This window comes from Anomaloglossus baeobatrachus, chromosome 2 (assembly GCF_048569485.1).
Source record: "Anomaloglossus baeobatrachus isolate aAnoBae1 chromosome 2, aAnoBae1.hap1, whole genome shotgun sequence".
Classification (NCBI taxonomy): domain Eukaryota; kingdom Metazoa; phylum Chordata; class Amphibia; order Anura; family Aromobatidae; genus Anomaloglossus; species Anomaloglossus baeobatrachus.
In genome coordinates, this window is record NC_134354.1 from 146,886,560 (window position 1) to 146,910,735 (window position 24,176).

At 41.7% G+C, this 24,176-nt stretch overlaps 1 protein-coding gene across 2 annotated transcripts in view; it reads left to right on the forward strand.

Moving 5' to 3' along the window:
• RPS6KA3 (ribosomal protein S6 kinase A3) overlaps nucleotides 1–22,284 on the forward strand; it is a 168,993-nt gene extending 146,709 nt beyond the window's left edge. For both annotated transcript variants that reach the window (XM_075335415.1, XM_075335416.1), the window contains exons 15-22: nucleotides 1,868–1,990; nucleotides 4,132–4,221; nucleotides 4,541–4,699; nucleotides 6,689–6,850; nucleotides 14,196–14,272; nucleotides 15,729–15,846; nucleotides 17,607–17,747; nucleotides 19,822–22,284. In XM_075335415.1, the coding sequence (XP_075191530.1) occupies nucleotides 1,868–1,990; nucleotides 4,132–4,221; nucleotides 4,541–4,699; nucleotides 6,689–6,850; nucleotides 14,196–14,272; nucleotides 15,729–15,846; nucleotides 17,607–17,747; nucleotides 19,822–19,947 (996 nt within the window). In that variant the 3' untranslated portion in view covers nucleotides 19,948–22,284. The remainder of the gene's footprint in view (nucleotides 1–1,867; nucleotides 1,991–4,131; nucleotides 4,222–4,540; nucleotides 4,700–6,688; nucleotides 6,851–14,195; nucleotides 14,273–15,728; nucleotides 15,847–17,606; nucleotides 17,748–19,821) is intronic.
• Nucleotides 22,285–24,176: the final 1,892 nt, after the last annotated feature.

A 24,176-nucleotide genomic window follows, 5' to 3' on the forward strand; every position in this document is an offset into this window, starting at 1 on the left:
TATACTGGAGGATTTAGGATCCAGCCCCAGGGATTACTGCTGTGATATTAAACATACCAAATATTAATGAATTTACATATTCACAACTGCAGAAGCGTTATGTCAGCAGGAAATAAGCTGCATATGTGTGTTGATGGCAAGCGTAAGCAAATGTTCCTAGAACAAACAGATGTCACATTTTCTACTGGGAAAAGAAACTGGAAATTTTGTGTGTGACAAGCGTCTACATTCCAGCCAGCCCTGGCACACGTGGGGGCAGCCGAGGAGGGCCTAAGGGAGGAGATGCTGGGCTGCCATTAAGTCACTATTGGGGCATGCTCAGATCTAGTGGATCCTTCTAGCAATGTGAAAAACGTGTAAACTTGTGTCTCCTAACACACATTTTAATACAATGCATAAGATCTTGCCGTTTTTACTGGGTAATTTCAGAATGGAGCATGTTGGCAATTTGAAACCTGCTACAAAACCTATAGACATCATATTTTTTTTATATATATTACGTATACCACAAAAGTGAGTACACCCCTCTTTTTTTATTTATTTATTTATTTTTTTTACTTTTTATTTTATTGTTTCATGGGACAACACTGAAGATATGACCCTTTAATACAATGTAAATTAGTCAGTGTACATGTATAATAGTATAAATTTGATGTGCCATCTAAATAACTCCACACACAGCCATTAATGTTTAAACTTCGGGCAACAAAACTGAGTACACCCCTAAGAGAACAGGCCAGATTGTGCCCAATGTGTGAATATTTTGTATGGCCACCATTATTTTCAAGCACTGCCTTAACTCTTGGGTATGGAGGCCACTAGAGCTTCACAGGAGCCACTGGATTCTCTTCCACTCCTACATGACGCCATCACGGAGCTGATGAATGTTAGAGACCTTGCACCTCCACACACTTGATATCATCTGAACCAAATAAGTGTCTTTGCCTCATCAGACCACAGGACATGTTTCCAGTAATCCATATCGTTGGTCTGCTTGTCTTCAGCAAACTGTTTGCTGGTTTTCTTGTACATCATCTTTAGAAGGGACTTCCTTCTGGGACAACAGCCATGTAGGCCAATTTGATGCAGTGTGCGGTGTTTGGTCTGTATATGATGCTGAGCATATATACTCATCTCCTTTGGTCGACCATGGAGCCTGTCTTGTTAAACCACTGGTCTTGTCTACCATGTTGCAGATCAGTTTCAGTAGCCTAAAACACTGTGGTCATAGCCTTATTCATACATTGGGGTTTTTATGTAGATACAAGGCATGTATCAGTTTTAAACAGAACCTGTGGTTAGTGTCACATATTTTTCTGCTCTACATACATGAAATTTAACCTGTTTTTTTGGCTGAGCACCACATATACTGGTCAATACCTGAAAATATCAGATTCTTTGTGTGCTATTTATTAGCTTTAGTTGCTTATCATATATTCATTGTTGACTAATATAGCAGTGCCAACAAACATTATTTACTAAAGGGAACCTGTAGTCTCAAATATGTGCTGTAATATCAGGTAAATATACTTAATAAAGCAGTGACTGGAGGGAGAAAATGAAGTTATGTTCGCCCCGCAGCCACTTGCTTTCAGTCATGAGGGCGGTGACAGTCACCACTCACTACACAGCGAGTTCGGCTGTAATCGCACCCTTTGCCTCTTAACACTTTCCTGCATCGTCACTATTTTTCATGTCCATTGTATCTGTAAACCAATTACTCAGATCACTCCATTCCAGGGCTAGGCAGTCTCTGTAGGGATTTGCTTTGTGACAAGCAGTTGATGTCATGTACCCTCAAAAGCTTTTGTTGTTTTTTCTGTAAGTGTATTATGAGGATTAGTAATGGTGGCATTTCATATTTTAGCTTCATAGGAATAGCATCCAATTTACTGACGGTTATGACTTGAAGGAGGATATTGGCGTGGGCTCCTATTCCATTTGTAAAAGGTGCATTCACAAGGCTACCAATATGGAGTACGCTGTGAAGGTAAGGTTAAGCTCCTTGCAACTGAGATTTTTCACAAAATGTAATATGGGTGGAATGTGAGTATTCTTTTATTTTAAGCCTGTTTCTTCTAAACCGTTTCTATTTTACCGAATGTTTCTGCTGACAAATTAAAAGAAACCTAATAATACTACTAACATGCAGACATAGGGTTAATCTGCAGATTAATAGCATATGTAATGAAGGTGCCCAAATACTGTACAGAAAGTTTTACTCCCAGGAGCCGCCGGCTTTCAGTCATGCAGGCGTGCCCTGAGCAATTACTGTCACAGCTCTGAGAGCAGAGGTGATTAAAACAGCCCAGCAGTTACTTACAGCCGGCTCTGCAGTGCATCAGTACAGAGCGAGTGGTCAGCGCAACCAGTGCTGTGATTGGTGTCCGTAATTGCTCCAGTAACACCTGCATGACTGAAAGCCGGCAGCTTCAATTAAAGTCTGAAAACAAAATACAGCTACTTTCTGGACGTCTGCGATGTTGTAGGATGCTTGCCATTTACAGATGCCTGATTCATTAAAATTGTTGTCTTCTCCTGCAATTTTAATGATGGGCGTGCAGGAGTAAGACGCACCTTTCTCAATAAGGAGGACACCCCAGTTAAGATATGTCCAATTCATTATCACTTTAGTGAGCTTCACCAAAAATGTTATTCCATTCAGGGACCGCCTGAACCACGGGCAGAATAAATTATTGCTCGGTTATGCAATTGCCGCTAGGTAGGACTTTCTTTGAAACGATGCAGTGTTTTAGAGAACACAGTTTAAAAACCCGGCTGCTGACCCCGTATTCATATAAAAAATGGATCATTTGCCTAACTGGTGCAAAAGGAAGTGCCCATTAATGGTTGCAGAATCTGTCTTGATTTGGCCATTTTAGAACCAAAGTAAAAGGACATTACGCAGAATATTTAATGATCTAAAAACTGATCACAGAACTCAGACCCATAATAATCAATGCCACACCTCCACATCAGTTTGCGTCTGTTATACAGTGCATGTATTTGGGACAATAATTCCAATAGCTTGTTCCTGAAACGGAATAGACAGACTTCATTAATGCAGGTGTGAACAGAGATTAAAAAAAGCACTCCCAACAAACATGTTGTGCCCTAAGCCTTTCTAAATACATGTGTAGTGTAGTGTAGTGTAGGTGCATTGAAATATTGACAGTCACCATCTTCTCCGGTTTTTAGCACCACTTCTATCCTTTTCCCACTCTTCTGACTCGCAAGATTGCACAGACTTTTGTGTAAGCGACTTCCAATTCACACAGTGTAGTCTATGCAGCCTTGTTCTGGGTCTGCCATAGGCTTACATTGTAAAAGTGACTTCTGGTTCACACACAAACCCCAGTGTGACCTGGCGAGTCAGAATTGAAGAGACATGAGTGGGAAGAGAAACTGAGCGGCGCTGGAAACTGGAGAAGACAGTGTTTGATAATTATTTTGATGCACCTAAATTGCACACGTATTGAGAGAGGTTTAGTGATAACATTTGTGTTGAGAGTGCTAGCAAGCCTGCCACTTGGGGCTAGGGTCACACTTGGGGCTAGGGTCACACTTGGGGCTAGGGTCACACTTGGGGCTAGGGTCACACTTGGGGCTAGGGTCACACTTGGGGCTAGGGTCACACTTGGGGCTAGGGTCACACTTGGGGCTAGGGTCACACTTGGGGCTAGGGTCACACTTGGGGCTAGGGTCACACTTGGGGCTAGGGTCACACTTGGGGCTAGGGTCACACTTGGGGCTAGGGTCACACTTGGGGCTTTTTTTTTCTGCAGCAGAACCTGCTCTCAACTGTAAAAAATGTGCTTCCAAAAAGCTTACTTGTGTGTGAGATTTATGAAATTTCATAGCTTTCGCTGGTACGCTAAAAAGCATCTTTTAATTTGCATAAAACTCATGATAAAAGCAGCGTGTGAACATAGTCTTAGGTTCGAGCTCCTTTGCAACTGATTTTAAGATCACATTGTTGCATTGATAAAATTGCAACATTGTTCTCTTACATCACATGGCCAGAAGTCGTCAGGCCACAAGGATAAGGCTAACCCTAGTATCAGATTTCTTGTACATATACTTTATTTAATACTACCATGTTTGATGGTGTTTTTTTTTTCTTCCTCAAAGATTATTGATAAGAGTAAGCGAGATCCAACAGAAGAGATTGAGATTCTGCTGCGTTATGGGCAGCATCCAAACATTATCACTTTGAAAGATGTAAGTTTGTTTTTTCTCACTTTGTTTTTATGTATTTTGCGATCTCAAAATAACTGCATTTCATTCTACACCTGTTATACTACACAAAATAGAGGTTTCCATAAGCAGAGAGTCCATGATATTTTGTGATTCGGGTAATACTGTTCTGTCCAGAAGCCTCAAACTGTAGAATTTCTTTCTAGGTGACCTATAATTGTGGCTATAGATCACAGCCAGCTTTTTGATATTGTCCTCCTCACCCAACTTACTGGTTTTGTAGCAAGAGTTCAGAAGTCGTTAATGTGACCTATGTGCTAATATACTATTTTATGTGTTTCAGGTGTATGATGATGGAAAGTATGTGTATTTAGTAACAGAACTAATGAAAGGAGGGGAACTTTTAGACAAAATTCTGCGGCAGAAGTTCTTCTCAGAAAGGGAAGCAAGTGCTGTGCTGCATACCATAACCAAAACCGTAGAATACCTCCATTCACAGTGGGTAAGGAACAGAAACACGAGTGTAATGATTTTTCCATGAAGTATGTCAGACCTTTGTTGTAATGGTTCGCTTCATCCATCCCTATGGCTTCTTTATAGCTTTATGTTCAAACAAGCGTGGTTTTTTAATCAGCCATAAGACATGATAAAGATTCTACGCACCGAGTGGTAAAAATGTGCTGTTTGCGCTCATGCACTTATGGGTCTGAAAACATGGAGCTCATCCCTAATGAAACATGGGTCCTATTTAACAATGTATTGCTTTGGTGCAGAGTTCACTCTTTGCATTGCGGAGGGTTAAGTTCATCAGTTATTTTATCAGTCCACAGCCAGATAGTACTGTGCTGCGTTTCTTGGTGTCTCATGCACTGTACTGCCACTATGACATGCAGTGGAAGTTCGGCGTGGATGTGCACTTTAGGTTTTAGCCATGTAGACTCTATTTTGTGAAGTAAAGAATTAATGATTTTCAAATCGGGTTATTTTTTATTTCTCCTAAATTTCTAGATAATTTTTAAGCAATTCTGCCCATATGAAAGGTTTTTATTAGTTCATCAGCTCAATTAATGATATTTTTTTGGTTGGGGGGTGGGGTGGAGAACGTGGGTGAATATAAACTTAAGTGACGTAGATGAGATTAGCAAATCGATTCACAGAACCTCAAACCAGTGGCAAAGTCAGTTTTTTTGTGGTTGCCGGCTAGGAGCCATGTAAACCGCCTCCTAACTGCCAGCATTTCCAATGCCTTTTCTGATTAGTAAGCCCGTTGAGAAGATGTGTATGTCACACAGCAACAATGACATCACATCGGCTTCCAAATCAAGAGGTGCCAGGGTTTCTGGCAGGTAGGAGATGATTTGCAGGACTACTTTATGGCGGCCAAGGGAATATTTGTAGAGACAGCGGACCGGGGTCCTGCAAATAAATATACTCTCAGGATTAGGGCTGTCAAACAAAAATACACAGAGGGCCAAAATTAAAAACTTGGATAAAGTCAGAGTCCATCCTGGTTGCGGGCCCACATAGTCCTTCATACAGAATAATGTGCTCTGCATATTCCGCCATACAAAATAATGGGCCCCAAATAGTCCTCAGTACAGAATAATGTGCGAAACATAGTCCTCCATACAAAATAATTGGCCCCACATATTCATCCGTACAGAATAGTGAGCCTACATACCCATCCATACAGAATAATGGGCCTCACATAGCCCTCCATACTGAATGGGCCCCACATAGCCCTCCATACAAAATAATAGGCCCCACATAGCCAAAATAATAGGTCCTACATACCCAACCATACAGACTAATGGGCCCCACATAGTCATCCATACAAAATAATAATCTCCACATAGTTAATCATACAGAATAATGGGCCCCACGTAGCCCTCCATACAGAATTATTGGGCCCCACGTAGCCCTCCATATAATAGTATGGGCCCCACATATAGTCTTCCATATAGTATTAGGGGACCCACATTAAAAAGATAAATACTTCCTCTTTCCCCTGCTGCTCTCTGTCTCTGAAGCTCTTCACTGCCCAGGACAGCGGGCGCAAAATGGTGACGTCATGGTGTCCTCTGGGCTGAGACTTTAGACGCAGAATGAGGGAGGGAGCAGACAACTCTCCTCTTCAATCATTTCTTTCAACTGTATCTGCATCCGCACCCAGTATTTCAAATAAAGTCAGGCTGCAAGATCTATATTTTTTATTTTTATTTTTTAATTATTACTATTAGCCGTTTTCCACTGGGGCTGGATTCCGATTTGCAGTTATTGGTGGTTTGGTTTTTTTTTTCTCTAAGCTAAAACCAGAATTGGATCCTAAATAAATGGAAAATATAAAAAAAGATTAATCAATTTCTTTTCTGCCTTGCTCCACTTCTGACCTTGTGTGACATTGGCCTATCAGATTTATCACATTAGTTCTATCTTCACTATGGGCTCGATAAATGTAGGTCCTTACAATGTCCCTTTTTGTTTTTGGCAGGTGGTCCACCGAGATCTAAAACCCAGCAATATTCTTTATGTGGACGAGTCTGGAAATCCGGAGTCTATTAGAATCTGTGACTTTGGGTTTGCAAAGCAACTCAGGGCAGAAAACGGTTTGCTGATGACTCCTTGCTACACGGCTAACTTTGTTGCTCCTGAGGTAACTGTCTACTAGTGTTTTAGTGTTTGTAGAAGAAGCGTATGGTTGATTAGTGTAATTCCCAAGATCTCCGCTCAGGAACTGGAAGCTAAATATGTGCAGGAAACCTGCACTGACACTAATGGCTTCACCTTCTTGGTTAAACTGTCACTTTGAAAGGTTGGATTTAGTCTTTGCTGCTTTAACCCCTCAACAACCGCGGGCAGTAATCTTGCGTCCTAGCGGTCATAGTGTTAATCTCATTCCGCTCGTGCCTTTTAACCCCTTAAATGGGGCTATCAGTATGTGACAGTGCCATTTATAAACGCGATCGCGCTATAACTTTACTCACAGGCCGATACCGTAAGTCACGTGACATGATCACGTGGATCCGGTTGTTGTCATGGTAGCACAGGGCCATGTGATGACTCCTGTGCTCACATGACTCAGGTCTTGTAAGAAACAGCTGAGACCTGCTTGTTACAAGAGATGATCATTTCTCTCGGTCTGCGCGTTTCTGCTCTGATCGGGAAAATTGAAAATTAAAGGGTTAAAAAAATAAAAAAGTATATACATTTGGTATGTCCGCGGTCAGAAGTGCCCGGTCTATATAAAGTATAAAATCAATTAACCTGATCGATATACGGCGTAGCAGCAAAAAAATTCCAAACGCCCAAAATTGTTTTTTGGTCGCCGCAAATTTGCTAAATGCAATAACAGACGATCAAAAGTAGCATCTGCGCAGAAATGGAACGGTTAAAAACGTCAGCTTGAGACACAAAAAATAAGCCGTCACTGAGCCATAGATACCGAAAAACTGAGACCGCTACGGGTCGTGGAAAATGATGCAAAACGTACGCCACCTTTTTTGGATAAGTTTCAGATTTTTTTTTAACCGCTTAGATAAAACTAAACCTATACATGTGTGGTGTCTACAAACTCGCACCAATCTCGGGCATCACAGCAACACATCAGCATTACCATATAGTGAACACAGTGAATAAAATATTTCAAAAACAATAGTGCTATCACACATTTTTTTTTTTTTTGCAATTTTTCGGCATTTGGATTTTATTTGCCGTTTTCCAGTACATTATATGGTAAAACTCATGGCTTCATTTAAAAGTTCAGCTCGTTCCACAAAAAACGATCCCTCACATGACCAGATTGACTGAAAAATAAAAGTTACGTCTCTCGGAAGAAGAATGGCGAAAAAAACAGCGCAGAATTGGCCGGTTGTGAAGGGGTTAATGATCGGAGCTGTTAACCTTTACATCATCTCCAGCTTATCTCATTTTGCTACTTTCACTTGAACAAAGATCTGGAGGCAATATATAAATATAATCTTAATTCTAAATATTTTTGGGCCATTTTGGAAAACACTTGTGTTGAACTGCAGGCGAAATCATGGTTTAGCGGTAGTCTGGTTTTCTCCACATTCACTATACAGGATTCCAAATGAAACGGCGCCCCACAATATCTGCTCAGAGAAACTTTTAAAAAGAGGCTATCAACCGTGACACCATGCAGATTAGGTGTTTCCCATAACTGTTATTTATGGCCTTTATTGAAGAGGAGGCAGAGCGTCATACATTGTGTACTACCCGTGAATCGCACCGTGAGCTTCCTCCCATACACTTGCACTGACGACAGCTTGAACTACTATTTACTGCCACTTCCCAACTTACAGCTCTGCAGCCTCTTTTTAAAGGAAGGCTATCATCACAAAGTGACCTATTGTTCAAACAAGGTTTTCATGCGAAATGGGTTTTTATTTTTTTATTTTTGGTTTGGTTTTTTTTCACACTGGTTAAAGGTAAGGTGTCAGTTTTTTATTTTTGTATTAGTAATGGGGATTATGAAATAAAGTATTGTTAATACAAAATTACTGTTTTTATTTAGTTTTTATTCATTTCTAGTTTTACTGAAGCACTGGGGGCTGCCATCTTGGAATTGATGTTTGTAACGACAGGCAGCCGCGACACCCCCGCACTCTGCCGCAAACCACACCCCCCCTTCCCCTCCCGACCCCGTGTGTACTCACTTCGGGCCTCTGCTGCTCATACTGTACTGTCTGACAGGACATTGGGAAGCAGTCAGTAGGCATTGGGGAACAGTAGGCAGTGGGGGGGCATTGGGATACAGTGCAGCGCAGGATACAGTGGAGCACTATGCAACTGGCCTTAGTGACACTTTAGACATATTAAGATCACTCTTTGGCCACCAACAAAATGGCTCTGCACGGTGATCATTCTCTTATTTTTTTGGAAACACCCAGATTGGGAGGGGGAGGTGACATCACACAAAGCAAAGCAGACTCCGCCTACTTTTACTGTAGCTGTAATGTGAGATATTTCTCCAGTACTCCTACACTCGGATTTCAGCAGCTGCTCCGCCTAGTGTTTTTAAGGCCCCGTCACACACAGAGATAAATCTTTGGCAGATCTGTGGCTGCAGTGAAATCATGGACATATTGTTCCATGTACACAGCCACAAACCTGGCACTGATTGTCCACAATTTCACTGTGTGTGTGTGTGTGTGTGTGTGTGTGTGTGTGTGTGTGTGTGTGTGTGTGTATATGTGTATATGTGTGTATATATATATATATATATATATATATATATATATATATATATATATATATATATATATATATATATATATATATATATATATATATATATATATATATATATATATATATATATATATATATATATATATATATACTTGCCTTATTCTGTCTGTCTGTCATGCTCCGAAATTGTGTCCTTACGGTGACACAAAGCTGATTGGCCGCTGGGCTCGCCATGGCCCCGCCCCCCCACACGGATTGGCCTCTCGCCCCGGCTCTCTGCAGGCCCCGCCCCCCTCACGCAATGCACGCTCGCTCTGGCCGCCCAACTGACACGGGGCTCCGATTCCCAGGTGAGTACACACACACATCAGATCACACTCACTCTCACACTCACTCTCACACACACCTCACACATCACAACATGCTGGGATATCGCTTGCTCCGTCAGGATCCCGGCAGCGCCAGACATAACCTTGCGATGCTGGGATCTTAACGGAGGCCGTGAAAGCTGGTAACCATTATACACATCGGGTAACTAAGGTCCCTTAGTTACCCGATGTGTATCATAGTTACCAGTGTACACCGGCTCACACTCACTCTCACACACACCTCACACACACATCACATCGCATCCACACATCAAGGTCCTGCAGCTGCGGAACATACATAACATAACAGCACACACATACACACACACACACAAATCAGATCACACTCACACATACCTCACACATCACATCGCATCCAAATACTCACAACATCCTGGGATATCGCTTGCTTCTCGGCGGCGATATTGTGCTGTGAGCTTCCAGGACCTGACGGAGGATCACATGGCCAGAAGCATGTGATATCCCCGGATGTTGTGAGTATCAGCGCGTATGTGCAATATCGTCAGTGTCTGTGTGTGTGAGTGTATGCGATCGGGTGTGTGTGAGTGGATGCGATCGGTTGTGTGTGTGAGTGGATGCGATCGGTTGTGTGGGTGAGTGGATGCGATCGGTTGTGTGGGTGAGTGGATGCGATCGGTTGTGTGGGTGAGTGGATGCGATCGGTTGTGTGGGTGAGTGGATGCGATCGGGTGTGGGTGAGTGTCGGCAGAGGAGCACGGCGTGCTGGAGGAGGCTGGGAGCAGAGAGGCTGATCTTGGGGAAGGCTGGGAGGGGGAGGCTGATGCTGAGGGAGGCTGGAAGGAGAGAGGCTGAGCAAACGTGCTCCATCCGCCATACTGCGCACTCCCCATCGTGCTCCATCCGCCATGCTGCGCACTCCCCATCGTGCTCTATCCGCCATGCTGCGCACTCCCAAACGTGCTCCATCCGCCATGCTGCGCACTCCCAAACGTGCTCCATCCGCCATACTGCGCACTCCCCATCGTGCTCTATCCGCCATGCTGCACACTCCCAAACGTGCTCCATCCCCCATGCTGCGCACTCCCAAACGTGCTTCATCCGCCATGCTGCGCACTCCCCATCGTGCTCTATCCGCCATGCTGCACACTCCCAAAAGTGCTCCATCCGCCATGCTGCGCACTCCCAAACGTGCTCCATCCGCCATGCTGCGCACCCCCATCATGCTCCATCCGCCATGCTGCGCACTCCCAAACGTGGTCCATCCGCCATGCTGCGCACTCCCAAACGTGGTCCATCCGCCATGCTGCGCACTCCCAAACGTGGTCCATCCGCCATACTGCGCACTCCCAAACGTGCTCCATCCGCCATACTGCGCACTCCCCATCGTGCACCATCCGGCATGCTGCGCACTCCCAAGCGGATGGAGCATGATGGGGGGTGCGCAGCATGGCGGATGGAGCACGTTTGGGAGTGCGCAGCATGACGGATGGAGCACGTTTGGGAGTGCGCAGCATGACGGATGGAGCACGTTTGGGAGTGCGCAGCATGACGGATGGAGCACGTTTGGGAGTGCGCAGCATGGCGGATGGAGCACGTTTGGGAGTGCGCAGCATGGCGGATGGAGCACGTTTGGGAGTGCGCAGCATGGCGGATGGAGCACGTTTGGGAGTGCGCAGCATGGCGGATGGAGCACGTTTGGGAGTGCGCAGCATGGCGGATGGAGCACGTTTGGGAGTGCGCAGCATGGCGGATGGTGCACGATGGGGAGTGCGCAGTATGGCGGATGGAACACGTTTGGGAGTGCGCAGTATGGCGGATGGAGCACGTTTGGGAGTGCGCAGCATGGCGGATGGAGCACGTTTGGGAGTGCGCAGCATGGCGGATGGAGCACGTTTGGGAGTGCGCAGCATGGCGGATGGAGCACGTTTGGGAGTGCGCAGCATGGCGGGTGGAGCACGTTTGGGAGTGCGCAGCATGGCGGGTGGAGCATGATAGGGGGTGCGCAGCATGGCGGATGGAGCACGTTTGGGAGTGCGCAGCATGGTGGATGGAGCACGTTTGGGAGTGCGCAGCATGGCGGATAGAGCACGATGGGGAGTGCGCAGCATGGCGGATAGAGCACGATGGGGAGTGCGCAGCATGGGGGATGCAGCACGATGGGGAGTGCGCAGTATGGCGGATGGAGCACGTTTGGGAGTGCGCAGCATGGCGGATGGACCACGTTTGGGAGTGCGCAGCATGGCGGATGGAGCACGTTTGGGAGTGCGCAGCATGGGGATGCAGCACGATGGGGGGTGCGCAGCATGGGGGATGGAGCACGATGGGAGGTGCACACCTCCCCCCAACACACACACACACGCGCACTGCACAACACACACACACTAGGAATCACAAACAACGCCCTACACAGACACCCACACACACAGACAACGCTGCACACACAAATATACGCACATACTGCACAACACACACATTGCTCAAAACATACCTCCCCCAAAACACACCACACACACACAAACCGCACAACACACACACACACAACGCTACATACACACAGCGCTCCACAAACAACGCAACACACGCAACACACATACAACACCGCTCTCACCCCCCGCGACACTCAGAACATGTACAGCGCCCTACACAAACACTTGGTAACTACACACAACAACATCTATATATATATATATATATATATATATATATATATATATATATATATATATATATATATATATAACAAAAATCATACATGAACTACACAATACGTAAATTCTAGAATACCCGATGCGTAGAATCGGGCCACCTTCTAGTATGTATGTATGTATATATATATATATATATATATATATATATATATATATATATATATATATATATATATATATATCTCTATCTCTCTATCTCTCTATCTCTCTCTCTATATCTCTCTCTCTCTATATCTATATCTCTCTCTCTCTATATCTCTCTATCTCTCTCTCTATATATCTATATCTCTCTCTCTCTATCTCTCTCTCTATCACACACACATATATACATATATACATAGATAGATATATATATATATATATATAGATATGTATAGATATGTATAGATATGTATAGATATGTATAGATATGTATAGATATGTATAGATATGTATAGATATGTATAGATATGTATAGATATGTATAGATATGTATAGATATGTATAGATATGTATAGATATGTATAGATATGTATAGATATGTATAGATATGTATAGATATGTATAGATATGTATAGATATGTATAGATATGTATAGATATGTATAGATATGTATAGATATGTATAGATATGTATAGATATATATAGATATATATATATATATATATATAGATCACACACACATATATACATCACATACATACATATACACATATATGTATGTATGTATATATATGTATGTATGTATATATATATATATATATATATATATATATATATATATATATATATATATATATATATATATATATATATATATAATTTTTCTCCATTCAAAACAAATAATTTTATTTAAACATAACATTAATACTTTACATTTTTTCAGTAATTTGATTTTTTTTTATTTTTTTTTAACACCATCCCTTTTAAGGAGAATTTTTTAGAATATGGGGCGTTAGTTTCAGGAAATGTGTACATAGCCACAATTAACAGCATCTCCGACACCCTCTTTTGCATCTAATGAGCATGTATGTGCAAAGGTCAATATGAAGGGAGAGGGAGCAGGTGAGCTGTGGCATCATCTATTGTGATTGGTGGATCTTGTGTTATCAGCTGTATACAGAGATGGTACCTGTCATTGTAACCCTGCCTCTGAAAATATGGAGCCTTTCTGAAAACCCTTCCTAAAAGGTCAAGGATGTAAGCGTCTAAAAAAGCCCCCAGTGGCCAGTGTGAAAATTACAAAATTACTTTAAAGAAAATGAAAAAAATGTATAAAAATGTTAATAAATACTTGTAACACAAAAATGTAATGTAAACATTAGGTCATTTTCGTATGATTGCTTCCCTTTATACAGATAACAGTCTGAATCTTCCCAAATCACTGTTAAGGATACCTTATCATTATTAGGAAAACTTCCTTTGAATTCTTGTTTATTAAGTAATGTATCCGTAATGTTTGGGAAGCATGGCAATCCATAAAGTAACATTATACTGCTCCAGGCCACTATAAAAAGCAGAATTCACAGCAGCAGGAGGTCGGACGAGCCCAAAGACCTCGTAGGAGATGTCAGAAAGTCCAGCAGATGCCATGAAGGGATGTGCAGATCTCTTAACATTTCAGCTCCAGAGCTTCATAAGGAGGCGTTGAGCTGCTTCTGTGCTTTTGTAGTTCTCTTCCTCGTTAATGATGGTAATATTCTGATGACTTATGAAATGTCTGATATTTACACTTGTCTTGGGATTCCAGGTTCTGAAGCGTCAGGGTTATGATGCTGCGTGTGATATTTGGAGCCTGGGCGTTCTCCTGTATACCATGCTTACTGGGTGAGTGTCTGCACCTGATGTATACCCCTAGCTTGACTTGGCAATTTCCATTTTTGTGTTCATTTTTTTTCTCGCCGCCTTCCATGTGCCACGACTATATTTTTCTGTCCACATAGACATACGAGGGCTTTCTTTTTATGAGGGGAGTTGTATGTTTGAACGGAGCCATATTGTACAACAGGAAAGAAAAATCCAAGTGCAGAGAAATTGCAAAAAAAAAACAAAAACACACTTCAGACTTTTTTTATTTTTTTTTTACTGGAAATTTTTTACGGCGCACATTGTGTGGGCAAAAAAATGACCTGGCACCATGATTCTCAAAGTCGTTTCTACTGCAATGGCAATACAAACCTTGATCAGATTTTTATTTTGGTGGTAAAAATTGTAAAAAACAAATTAAGTAAAAATTTTGATTGTGCCGTATTTTTCCAAGACTCTCTAAATGTTTTCAGTTGATGGAGCTGTGTGAGGACTTGGGTTTTGGTTTGGTTTTTTTTGCGTGGCAAGGCAAATGTTTTTACTGTTACTAGTTTGGGGTACATTTTTACATTTGTGTCACATCTTACTGCATTTTTTTTGCAGCACAATTTTGGCATTTTTTCTTTTATTTTTTGCATATGATGTAAACTGATCGGGTTAATGTTATATCTTGATCTGACATTTATATGGCGACACCATGTGGGTTTGGGATTTTTAATTCATTTTTAGTATGCGGTGGTTTTTTGTTTTTTTTTTTTTTCTCTCACACATACACTATATATATTATTTTTTTTTTTTATTTTTTTACATTCCAGTAAATTTGATAACCCTTTAGGGAACTTGAACTTGCGATTTATCTGATCATTTGTGCTGTATACAACATATACTTAGTATTGCTGGATATAGTGAAAATTAGGGTCTCCTCAAAAGTACAAACAGTCTGGGTTTCAACGGAGCTCAATGATGGGGGTTTGCAACAAATCTGTACCCACTACTATCACTTTGGGTTGGCCTATGGTCATATAGAAGGACATGCTTCCATACTGACTACACTCTATTAATGCGGCTATCTCAGATTAACAGGCATTTAACTTGGTCTCAGACAGAGCTTCACTGCGTCTGTTAGAGGCAGATGATGGCTGTGACACCCAGCCATTACTTGCCATGTATGTTGCATGCTCAGCGTACATGTGTTGGTGGATGTCAAGAAGGGATAAAATACAAAACACATAGTAGTTTATGCAGTGTGATTTTCACTTTATTTTTAGCTGCCAATATTTTATTTCTATGTTCTCTTTGTGTGGGTTTTCTACCCCAATTTCCGCTCACTCCACGGATGTACTTTTCAGGAATTTAGATGGTGGCCTCCACTAGGGGCAGTGAATAATGACAATGTCTGTAAAGCACTACGGAATATTTTGGTGTTGCATAAAAACTAGAAATAAGCTAAAAATGTACTGCCTGTATTGATTTGCAGATATACACCATTCGCAAATGGCCCTGATGATACTCCTGAAGAAATATTAGCACGAATAGGTAGTGGAAAGTTCTCACTAAGTGGCGGTTACTGGAATTCAGTTTCCGATATTGCTAAGGTCAGTTATCTATCCTTCTCTTTATAAATCAATCGTGCACTTGCCAAATGCAATCCTTTCTGTCTCTCCTGTTATTTGTTACTCTCCTGTGAATTTGTGTGTGTGTGTGTGTCTCTATCTCTATATAATTAATATATATATATATATATATATATATATATATATATATATATATATATATATATATATATATATATATATATATATATATATATATATATTCAATCTTTTTTTTTTCTCTCATATTTAGTATTTGTGTAATATTAAAGAAAAATAAGTCATACAAAAATCCACAAGTGTTAACATTACTTAAAGTAAAACTGTAACAAGGTTTTTGCTGCCAGTTAATCTGAGAGCAGCATAACTTAGAGAAAGAGACGCGGATTCCAGTGATGTGTCCCTTACTGGGCTGCTTGTTGTATTTTCAAGTAAGTTTGATCACCAGAAAATATGACTAGTGGACTAGTAAACCTGCTGCCATGTAGTCCACCATATTCTTAAACTCTGTGTAACCCTGCCCCCAACACCAATTGGCATCTTTCTGCCTATGCAAAGTACACAACTGTCAATCAGTGGTGTGGGCCGAGAACTGGTAGATCAGCAGCATATAAGTTTTATCAACACTGGAGCAAGCAGCTCCATAAGTGACACACCACTGGAATTATAGGTCTGTCTCTACATTTTGCTGCTCTCAGATGGAGTACCAAAAACCTGGTGACAGATTTCTTTTTTTTTTTTTTTAAAAAAAAACAAAACATGCCTATACTGAAGGATTTCCAGACTGTAAGCGTGTGCCAGAACTGCCCCACCTGTGTCCCAATAAGGCTGCATATCATGTATTCAGAAACACTCCATGGATTTAAAATACCAATACTAGCAAGAAGCCCACACCATAAAGAAATACAAAACAAATCAGACATATAGTAATAGTATACTTCTAGAATAAGAGTTGGGTGAGAGTGGGAATATAAAAACAAGCCACCCCACGTGTATAGTTGCAACTTCTTGTAGACTGTGATCCCTCGTGGGCAGGGACCTCTCTCCTGTACCAGTCTGTGCCTTGTATTGTTCATGATTATTGTACTTTCCTTATTATGTATACCCCTTTTCACATGTAAAGCGCCATGGAATAAATGGCATAATAAATAATAACTTCCAGGGCTAATGTTGCGTTCCTTACGCAGAGTAAGTATCGGATGTATACCAAATCAAACTGTATTCACTCTGCGTTTATCTGTGAAGCAAGTTCATCTATGGGAAACATTTGTGGAGCTTGGGGCACCATGTTGCATACTACTTTGTGTTCAGAAATATGGGCGGTGCAAGACATCATGTTGCTCTGGATTACTGCAGCGGTCGTCTCAAGCCTTTCTATAGAACATGGGGGAGTTTACACACACAAGCCTATAGCCTGGAGTCCGTAGACTTAAAGGGAACCTGTCACCAGATTTTTGCGCTCTAAACCAAAACTAGCACCTTAAGCATCCTCACCTGTGCTGCATTCGGTAAAGGTGCATGTTGACCTCTCATTCCCTCTGTAGACCCCACAAATACCTGTATAAAATATCCCGCCATGTACGCTAATCTGGTCCGGTCTCATGGGCATCCTAATTCGCGGTTCTTGTCCCTCCTTTTGGCACTAATTGCCTTCCTCCTTTGATGATTGACATGGATGATTCATCTTTTCTGTTCTGGAATCCATGCTTATGTGTGTCTATAGTGTGGATGTTGAACTCAAAGATTGGTTTATGCTTTATTAGGATTTGGTGTCAAAAATGCTTCACGTGGATCCACATCAAAGATTAACAGCAGCCCAGGTACTAAAGCATCCCTGGATCGTGCACTGTGACCAGCTGCCTCAGTTCCAGCTCAACCGCCAGGATGCTCCTCACCTAGTAAAGGTAAGGAGGACTGTGTATGATTGGGAATGGATGTAGGACTTCTGTGTATTATACAGGGCTGATCTATAATTGCGTTACTTGACACTGGTGAGCAGAGATAATTGAGAGGTTCCAAATCAAGATCTTTCTTTATTATCCAGTGCAGATGGTATGCCTCTATCTGCAGGATCTAGCACTGATTTCATTAACAACTGTTAGCTTTATTTTCCCTGTTGGGACATTGTGGTGAAATTGAACACACATTGCTAGCAATTATAGCCACTTTAGGAATCCCAAAAGCCAAGCCTTCCTGCAAATATTTTTGGGAGACTCTAATAATAAAGTAAGATTGTTCATGGTGACCAGCACATTGAAGATATCTACAGGCTGGGAAGTATAAAGTATTTAACTCCTTAACAACCTCCGACGCCGCACCTTTTCATCATTGATCGCGAAGGGGTGTATGAATCAAGCTCCGGAGCTAAGGCTGCTATAAACAAGGCAGATGCCAGATTTGGAACATAGCTGGCGTCTATCTCTAAGAGCAGCAGCCAGATTTAGCTCTGATCACTGCTGTTAACCATTTAGATGCCACTGTCATTCGGCAGCATTTAAATGGCTGTGCTGCGATTGCTAGGAACTGACGTGCTACCCTCTTAGCTGGGGACCTACAGAAGGTACAAGTGGCTGCAGGCTTGGCTCTACTGTGAAGGCTTTTTACAAGAAGCACAATTACACTAATCTGTCTCCTATACAAGTGCTCTAGGGTGACTGAAAAATAGGTGTATAACCAATATATATTTTTTAAAAAAGTTTTAATTCACTCTCCTTTACCCTTTAAAAATAAAGAATTTTAAAATAGTGTCTGAGAAATTCTGGTCAAAATATAAATTTATACGTTTATTCTATGCTGGAGAAACCATAGCCAATTTTTATTACCACACTTCCATAAAAAGGTAGAATAAATGTTTTATGTACCCCTTAATAGGATCAATAAAAAGTAAGCTCCGCACGCATAAAAACAAGCCCTGACACAGCTCTATGGGTGGAAAATGCAAAAGTTACTGGTCCCAAAAAATGGAATAGGATTTTGGTGATGCCTGTTCTGGAGAATCTTATTTACTTGTCATTTTTACTGCACAATAAATACCATAAAAACAAAAAAGCCAGCTATGTTGACTGCTAATTTTAATGCTATGGCTCTTAGAAGAAGGGAAAGAAAGAATAGTCCTCAAAGGGTTAAGCATGAACGAGTCGTATACAATTATACTTATAACATTATCTGTCACCAATACCTGAATGTGTCACATCTGTTACTGGTCAGTGTTGGCCGCAGCTTGGGAGAGGAATCTGGGGTATGACGGCTGCTGCCCCCGAACACTGCAGAGGATCAGCTGCTGCTGCGATCTCCATTACTCTAGTAATGTTGTACTGTGACACTACGGCAGACGGAGGCGTAAATGTGAGGAGTTGAAGCCTCCGCTCACGTTTCGTCATTGTGCATGGGGTGATGAACAGGACACAGTACTCAGCAGTGCAGATTAGGATCGCTCTCCCTGCTGCATTGCAGTGTTAATCATTCATCATATATAGAGTCTGTGCTTTAATATGCAGGTGATAAATGCCATAGTAAGTAAATGAGTAGGTCGTCCTGCTGGAAACCTTGTATATTATTGCATAAAACTATACATGTGTATGATATGGCTATTGCTTCCTGTCCATCACCCTTAGTATGGGATTGGTTATGATTCCAATCTTTCTGCTTTGCAGTCTTCACCGCGGTCGGTGTGTCCTGGCTAGTAAAAGATCATGTTGTCTTGTTCTGTAGCCTTACGTATGGCTAATACGATATCAGACGGGCTGTTTGCTGTAATGAAACACGCCCGTTACATGAGTGTACTTGTATATGGTCTATTGTTCTCAAGCAATAGAAACACCCTTGTGTCAGCCAGCGTGAGCACATGCACAGTGCAATATGTAGGAATTGGTACTGATCGTTTTCTTTGCTCATATTTACCACTCTGTGGGTGCCTTATGTCTCAGCAGTCCCCTTATTTCATGTGTCTTATTCTGACCTGTTCTCTATCTCCTATAGGGAGCTATGGCCGCGACATACTCTGCTTTGAACCTCAATCCATTGTCTCCAGTGCTGGAACCTGTTGGCCGTTCCACTCTTGCTCAAAGGCGAGGTATAAAGAAGATTACCTCCACCGCTCTGTGAACAGCCACGTCTACAGAGTGCTCGAGCTGAAGATCCACAGCACAAAACCAAGCCAACAGAGATAGCACATATCAAAAAGAGACATTCCGGCAGGCACTGCTCTCTGCCGGATCACCATCAATGCTGCTGCTTTTTGTCTGTTCTCTCTTCACCTGGTTGACGGCAACCCTCGTAACCTTACTGACTCGAATGGCCAGTCTGTAATATAATACAAGTGAAAGACTGGTCCTCCAACAAAGTGGAGCAATAAGACTTCCCTCGTCCCTGGCATGAAAAATACACTGAAACAATGGCAACCAATATTTTTTTATAGGGGGAGTTTTTAGTCGCCCATCTCAGCGGGATGTAGATACTCTTTATTTTGAGCACTTATATGATTTCAAAGCTGTGTTCCTTAAATCCTTGTACTTTGTGCCATGCAGACGTGTCCGGTTATTTCATGGCCGTTTTCTATGTTTCATTCGTTGCCTGATTTCTTACTGTGCTCGAGTTTACCTCTGTTATATATTTTTTTTTTCTATTCTGATGCTTTAAATGCCTTGTATTGGTTTCACCTTGTGGTCCTGTACGTTCCGAGATGCCCACCGGAGTGGCGGTGCGTGCCCGGAATAGTACAGCGATGTCACGGTTTCTGAATGTAACACGATCCAGCACTCACAGGAGAACATGAGCTTGTTCCTCTAAAGAAATGGCAGTCAATGGTATTGATTGGCCTCCACGCCATGAATTAGCACAAATGAGTACAGCAGCAGTACCGGATATATCATGGACAGCCTTTATGCATCATTACCCTGTTAGATCCATGCTTTACTGCTTTTTTATAGTACTTAATTTGTTCATGTTGGGTTATAAGCTCCCTGCCTTTATTCTGAAACTTGGCCTTCATCAAATCAACCACGCAGGGAAGGGAAGGAAGCCCCATTTACACAGCAGCGGATGAGATTCTTGTAGGTTATCTGTGATGTAAGCATTCCAGTGCAGGCCGCCATATAGATGACCTCCACCATGTGTATACGTGAGCAATGATACTACTCACGTAGGCTCTATAGAAATGGTTCATATTCTAGCTATGGCGTGTGCAGAGCTTCCTGATCTTCTCTGCCCGGTGATGAAGAAGTTCTCTTATGTTACTGCACCTCCCGTCGGAGCTGTCTGCGGATAAATACTGAGCTGTAACCTAAATTATATCAGCAGCCTATGGAAACATGGCTGCTTTAAATCTACATGTAATCAATGGCAGTGGTGATGGATTTTTCTTCTATTGCTTTTCAATTATTTTTTTTTATTGCCTTCATCCTCGCTCCAAGCAGGTTTGAACTTAAAACACATATGGATATTGTTTTTTACCTGACACACAAATATGTGATTTATTTTTATTTTTTTTTTGTATTATTCATTTTCGCATTTAGATTTGTTTTGACTGCAAAGTAAATGTCTGGAGAGGCAATATAATTCTTAAAGGGGATCTGTCACTAGGTTTTTGCTACCCCCATCTGAGAGCAGGATGATGTATGGGCACAGACCGTGATTCCAGTGGTGTCAATTACTGGGTGCTACAGTTTTGATAAAATCATTGTTTATTTGCTGCACATCTAGTCGTTCTCTGAATGATGAGCGCTGTATAAGGGCTAGGACACACAGCGAGTAAAACTGGCCAAATGGAATGCGATAAAAAAAATCCGATCCTTATTCACTCGCACCCATACAAGTCTGTGGGTGCGAGTGAAACATCGTCGGATGACACCGGAGTGCAGTGCGATAATCACATCAGCTGATAATGGAGTAGATGGAGAGATTAATCCCTCCCTCCTCCGCAGCTGTGATCCTATCGCAGAATCGGATCACAGTATAATGACACTCGGCTCACGCAGCAGAACAGGAGCCGAGGATCATTACCATATCGCATCCGATGCCATACGCTTGTGTTTCCCTAGCTGCTTGCTCCCAGTGCTATGGGTGGAGTTACAGCCATAGCACTGATTCACAGCTTTGCCAGCTTTCTTCCTATGCACAGTAAAGACAATCAGCGGTGGGTGGGAAGTTATACAGATACTCATATGGAGGACTACATGGCAGCAGGACTACTGATCCTTTAGTGATAATCTCCAGCTGATAAAACATTGATTTTATTAAAACTAAATAACAGCCCAGTAAGTGAGACATCACTGGCATCAGGGTCTGTCTGTAGATTATGCCGCTCTTAGATTAGGTGGCAAAAACCAGGTAGCAGATTCCTTTTACTGAGACTGTGTTGTATAATGGATGAGTTTTCTCTGATGAAAATTATGTGCTTTATGACTTAATTCCACCACAGAATAAAGGGACATTGTACACAAAGGGATGTAATTATTTTGGACTTATTGTATCTCCAGTGGGAGGGGCTGTGTAATTTTTTTTTTTTAAATACAAATCATAGAGAATATTTTTCTACAGTTATGTACAATCATTCTTTATATTAGTCTTTGCATGGCATGTCAGTACAATTATGATACTTGAAGTAGGATTCTGAATTTCTCCCTTTTGCCATCATCCAATGTTTGGAAGACGCTTATCAATGCTTCCATTGCAGTAAACTAGAGTACAGTGTCATAGTACAACTAAATGAGAATATCTCTCATCACCACCATTAAAATCTAAACCGTAAGTATTTATCCAGTACGATCCATTCTTAAAGGTAATCATTGCTTGTACATATATCGTAATCAGTTTTGTAATCTTCTAAAGAAAATCCAGACATTTATATAATAAACTTTCAAATACCTACATGATTTAGGTTTGTGGTGTTTAAAAAAAAAAAAAAATCATACTTCAAAGAGTTGTCTTTGGACAATTAAATATGGTGTATTGTGAATGGGGTGCTATGGGTATGTTCAAATGACATATCTTGGGTGGATTCTGCCGACAGCCTGCCTGAAAAAACATCTAGAACAATGTCAAAAAGAATGAACAGTCTCAAAACTACTAGCTCCAAAATGCTTGTTCCAAGAATGAAGTGTCTTCAAAACCCACAACTTAATGTGACCTGTCCATCCTTCAGTAGATGGAGTCCAACGTAGAGAAATACTTTGGCGTAGTGTTGGGGCTCTATTGCATTGATCAATTCAGTAGCTAAATTTCTCTTGATTCATATGTTCATGGCAGTAATGCAGATTCCATTTTTCACATTTTCATTCTTACATATAGCTATTGGATTTTTCAAGTCTGTATTCACACAGCAGTTTCTGCTATTTCATGTATTCCCCTTACATAGTCACTGGTGTTCTCAAAATCACACTGTGGTCTTATAATAATGTACACATTTATTAACTTGTACTAAGGTGACTTATTTTCAATCTGCCCTGTTTTGTCCATATTAACCCTACTCTCCCTTCCCCAAGGATGCCTCTCCAGTTGCATTGGAAGTGTCATGCTCTTGGTCGATCATGGGCAGTGAGGACCTCTGTCTGCTGCTTTGTGGCATAGTTCTGCTCTGCCTCCAGCACCAACACTGTAATCTACCTTTGCAATAAACTCTCTGCTTCTGTGCACTGTAAGCTCCTGTACACATCACTGCCCGTCCAATTTTATTTTCTGCAAACTACATCAATATATCTGCATGTGTGTTTTACATCATTGCTCTGCTGGTTTCCAACAGAGATCAACAATCATGAACTTCTCCACAATGCATTTTGTGATCAGCAAAGTCTATTTCATGGGGGCAGCATCACTATATAGGGACTCAAAGGTAAACATTACCACTGTATAGGGGCCTTAAACTGGAATGTTACTACTCTTTGGGGGCAGTAGTACTTACTGCAAAGGAGGCACAAAGAGGTTGGCACTGTTGTATGTAATGCTCACTACTGCTGTAGGAGGGCCACAAAAAAAGACATTATTACTGTACAAGGCAGAAAACATTGTTATTAGAGGCTACAGAGGGAGATTTTACGATTGTGTGCGGGCACAAGTGGGATTTTATTTTAAGTTTAGTTGCAGGACACAAAAGAGGGTACTATTTTAGAGCACCCAGAATGGAGGTGGATTGCATTTGATCTTTGTGTAGAGGTGAGGGAAGAGTGGTCAAGGTACTGAAAAAGTAATGCACCAAAGATGTCTAAGAATTACATTCTGCAGAGATTAGTCATGGCTAGGAGACGTTGTCATGGAGGGTCTGTGTTGGATGGAAAAATAAAGGAAAATGTACCACTTCAATCAGAAGATGTCACTTTTGAGTCTAGGGTCAGATGAGC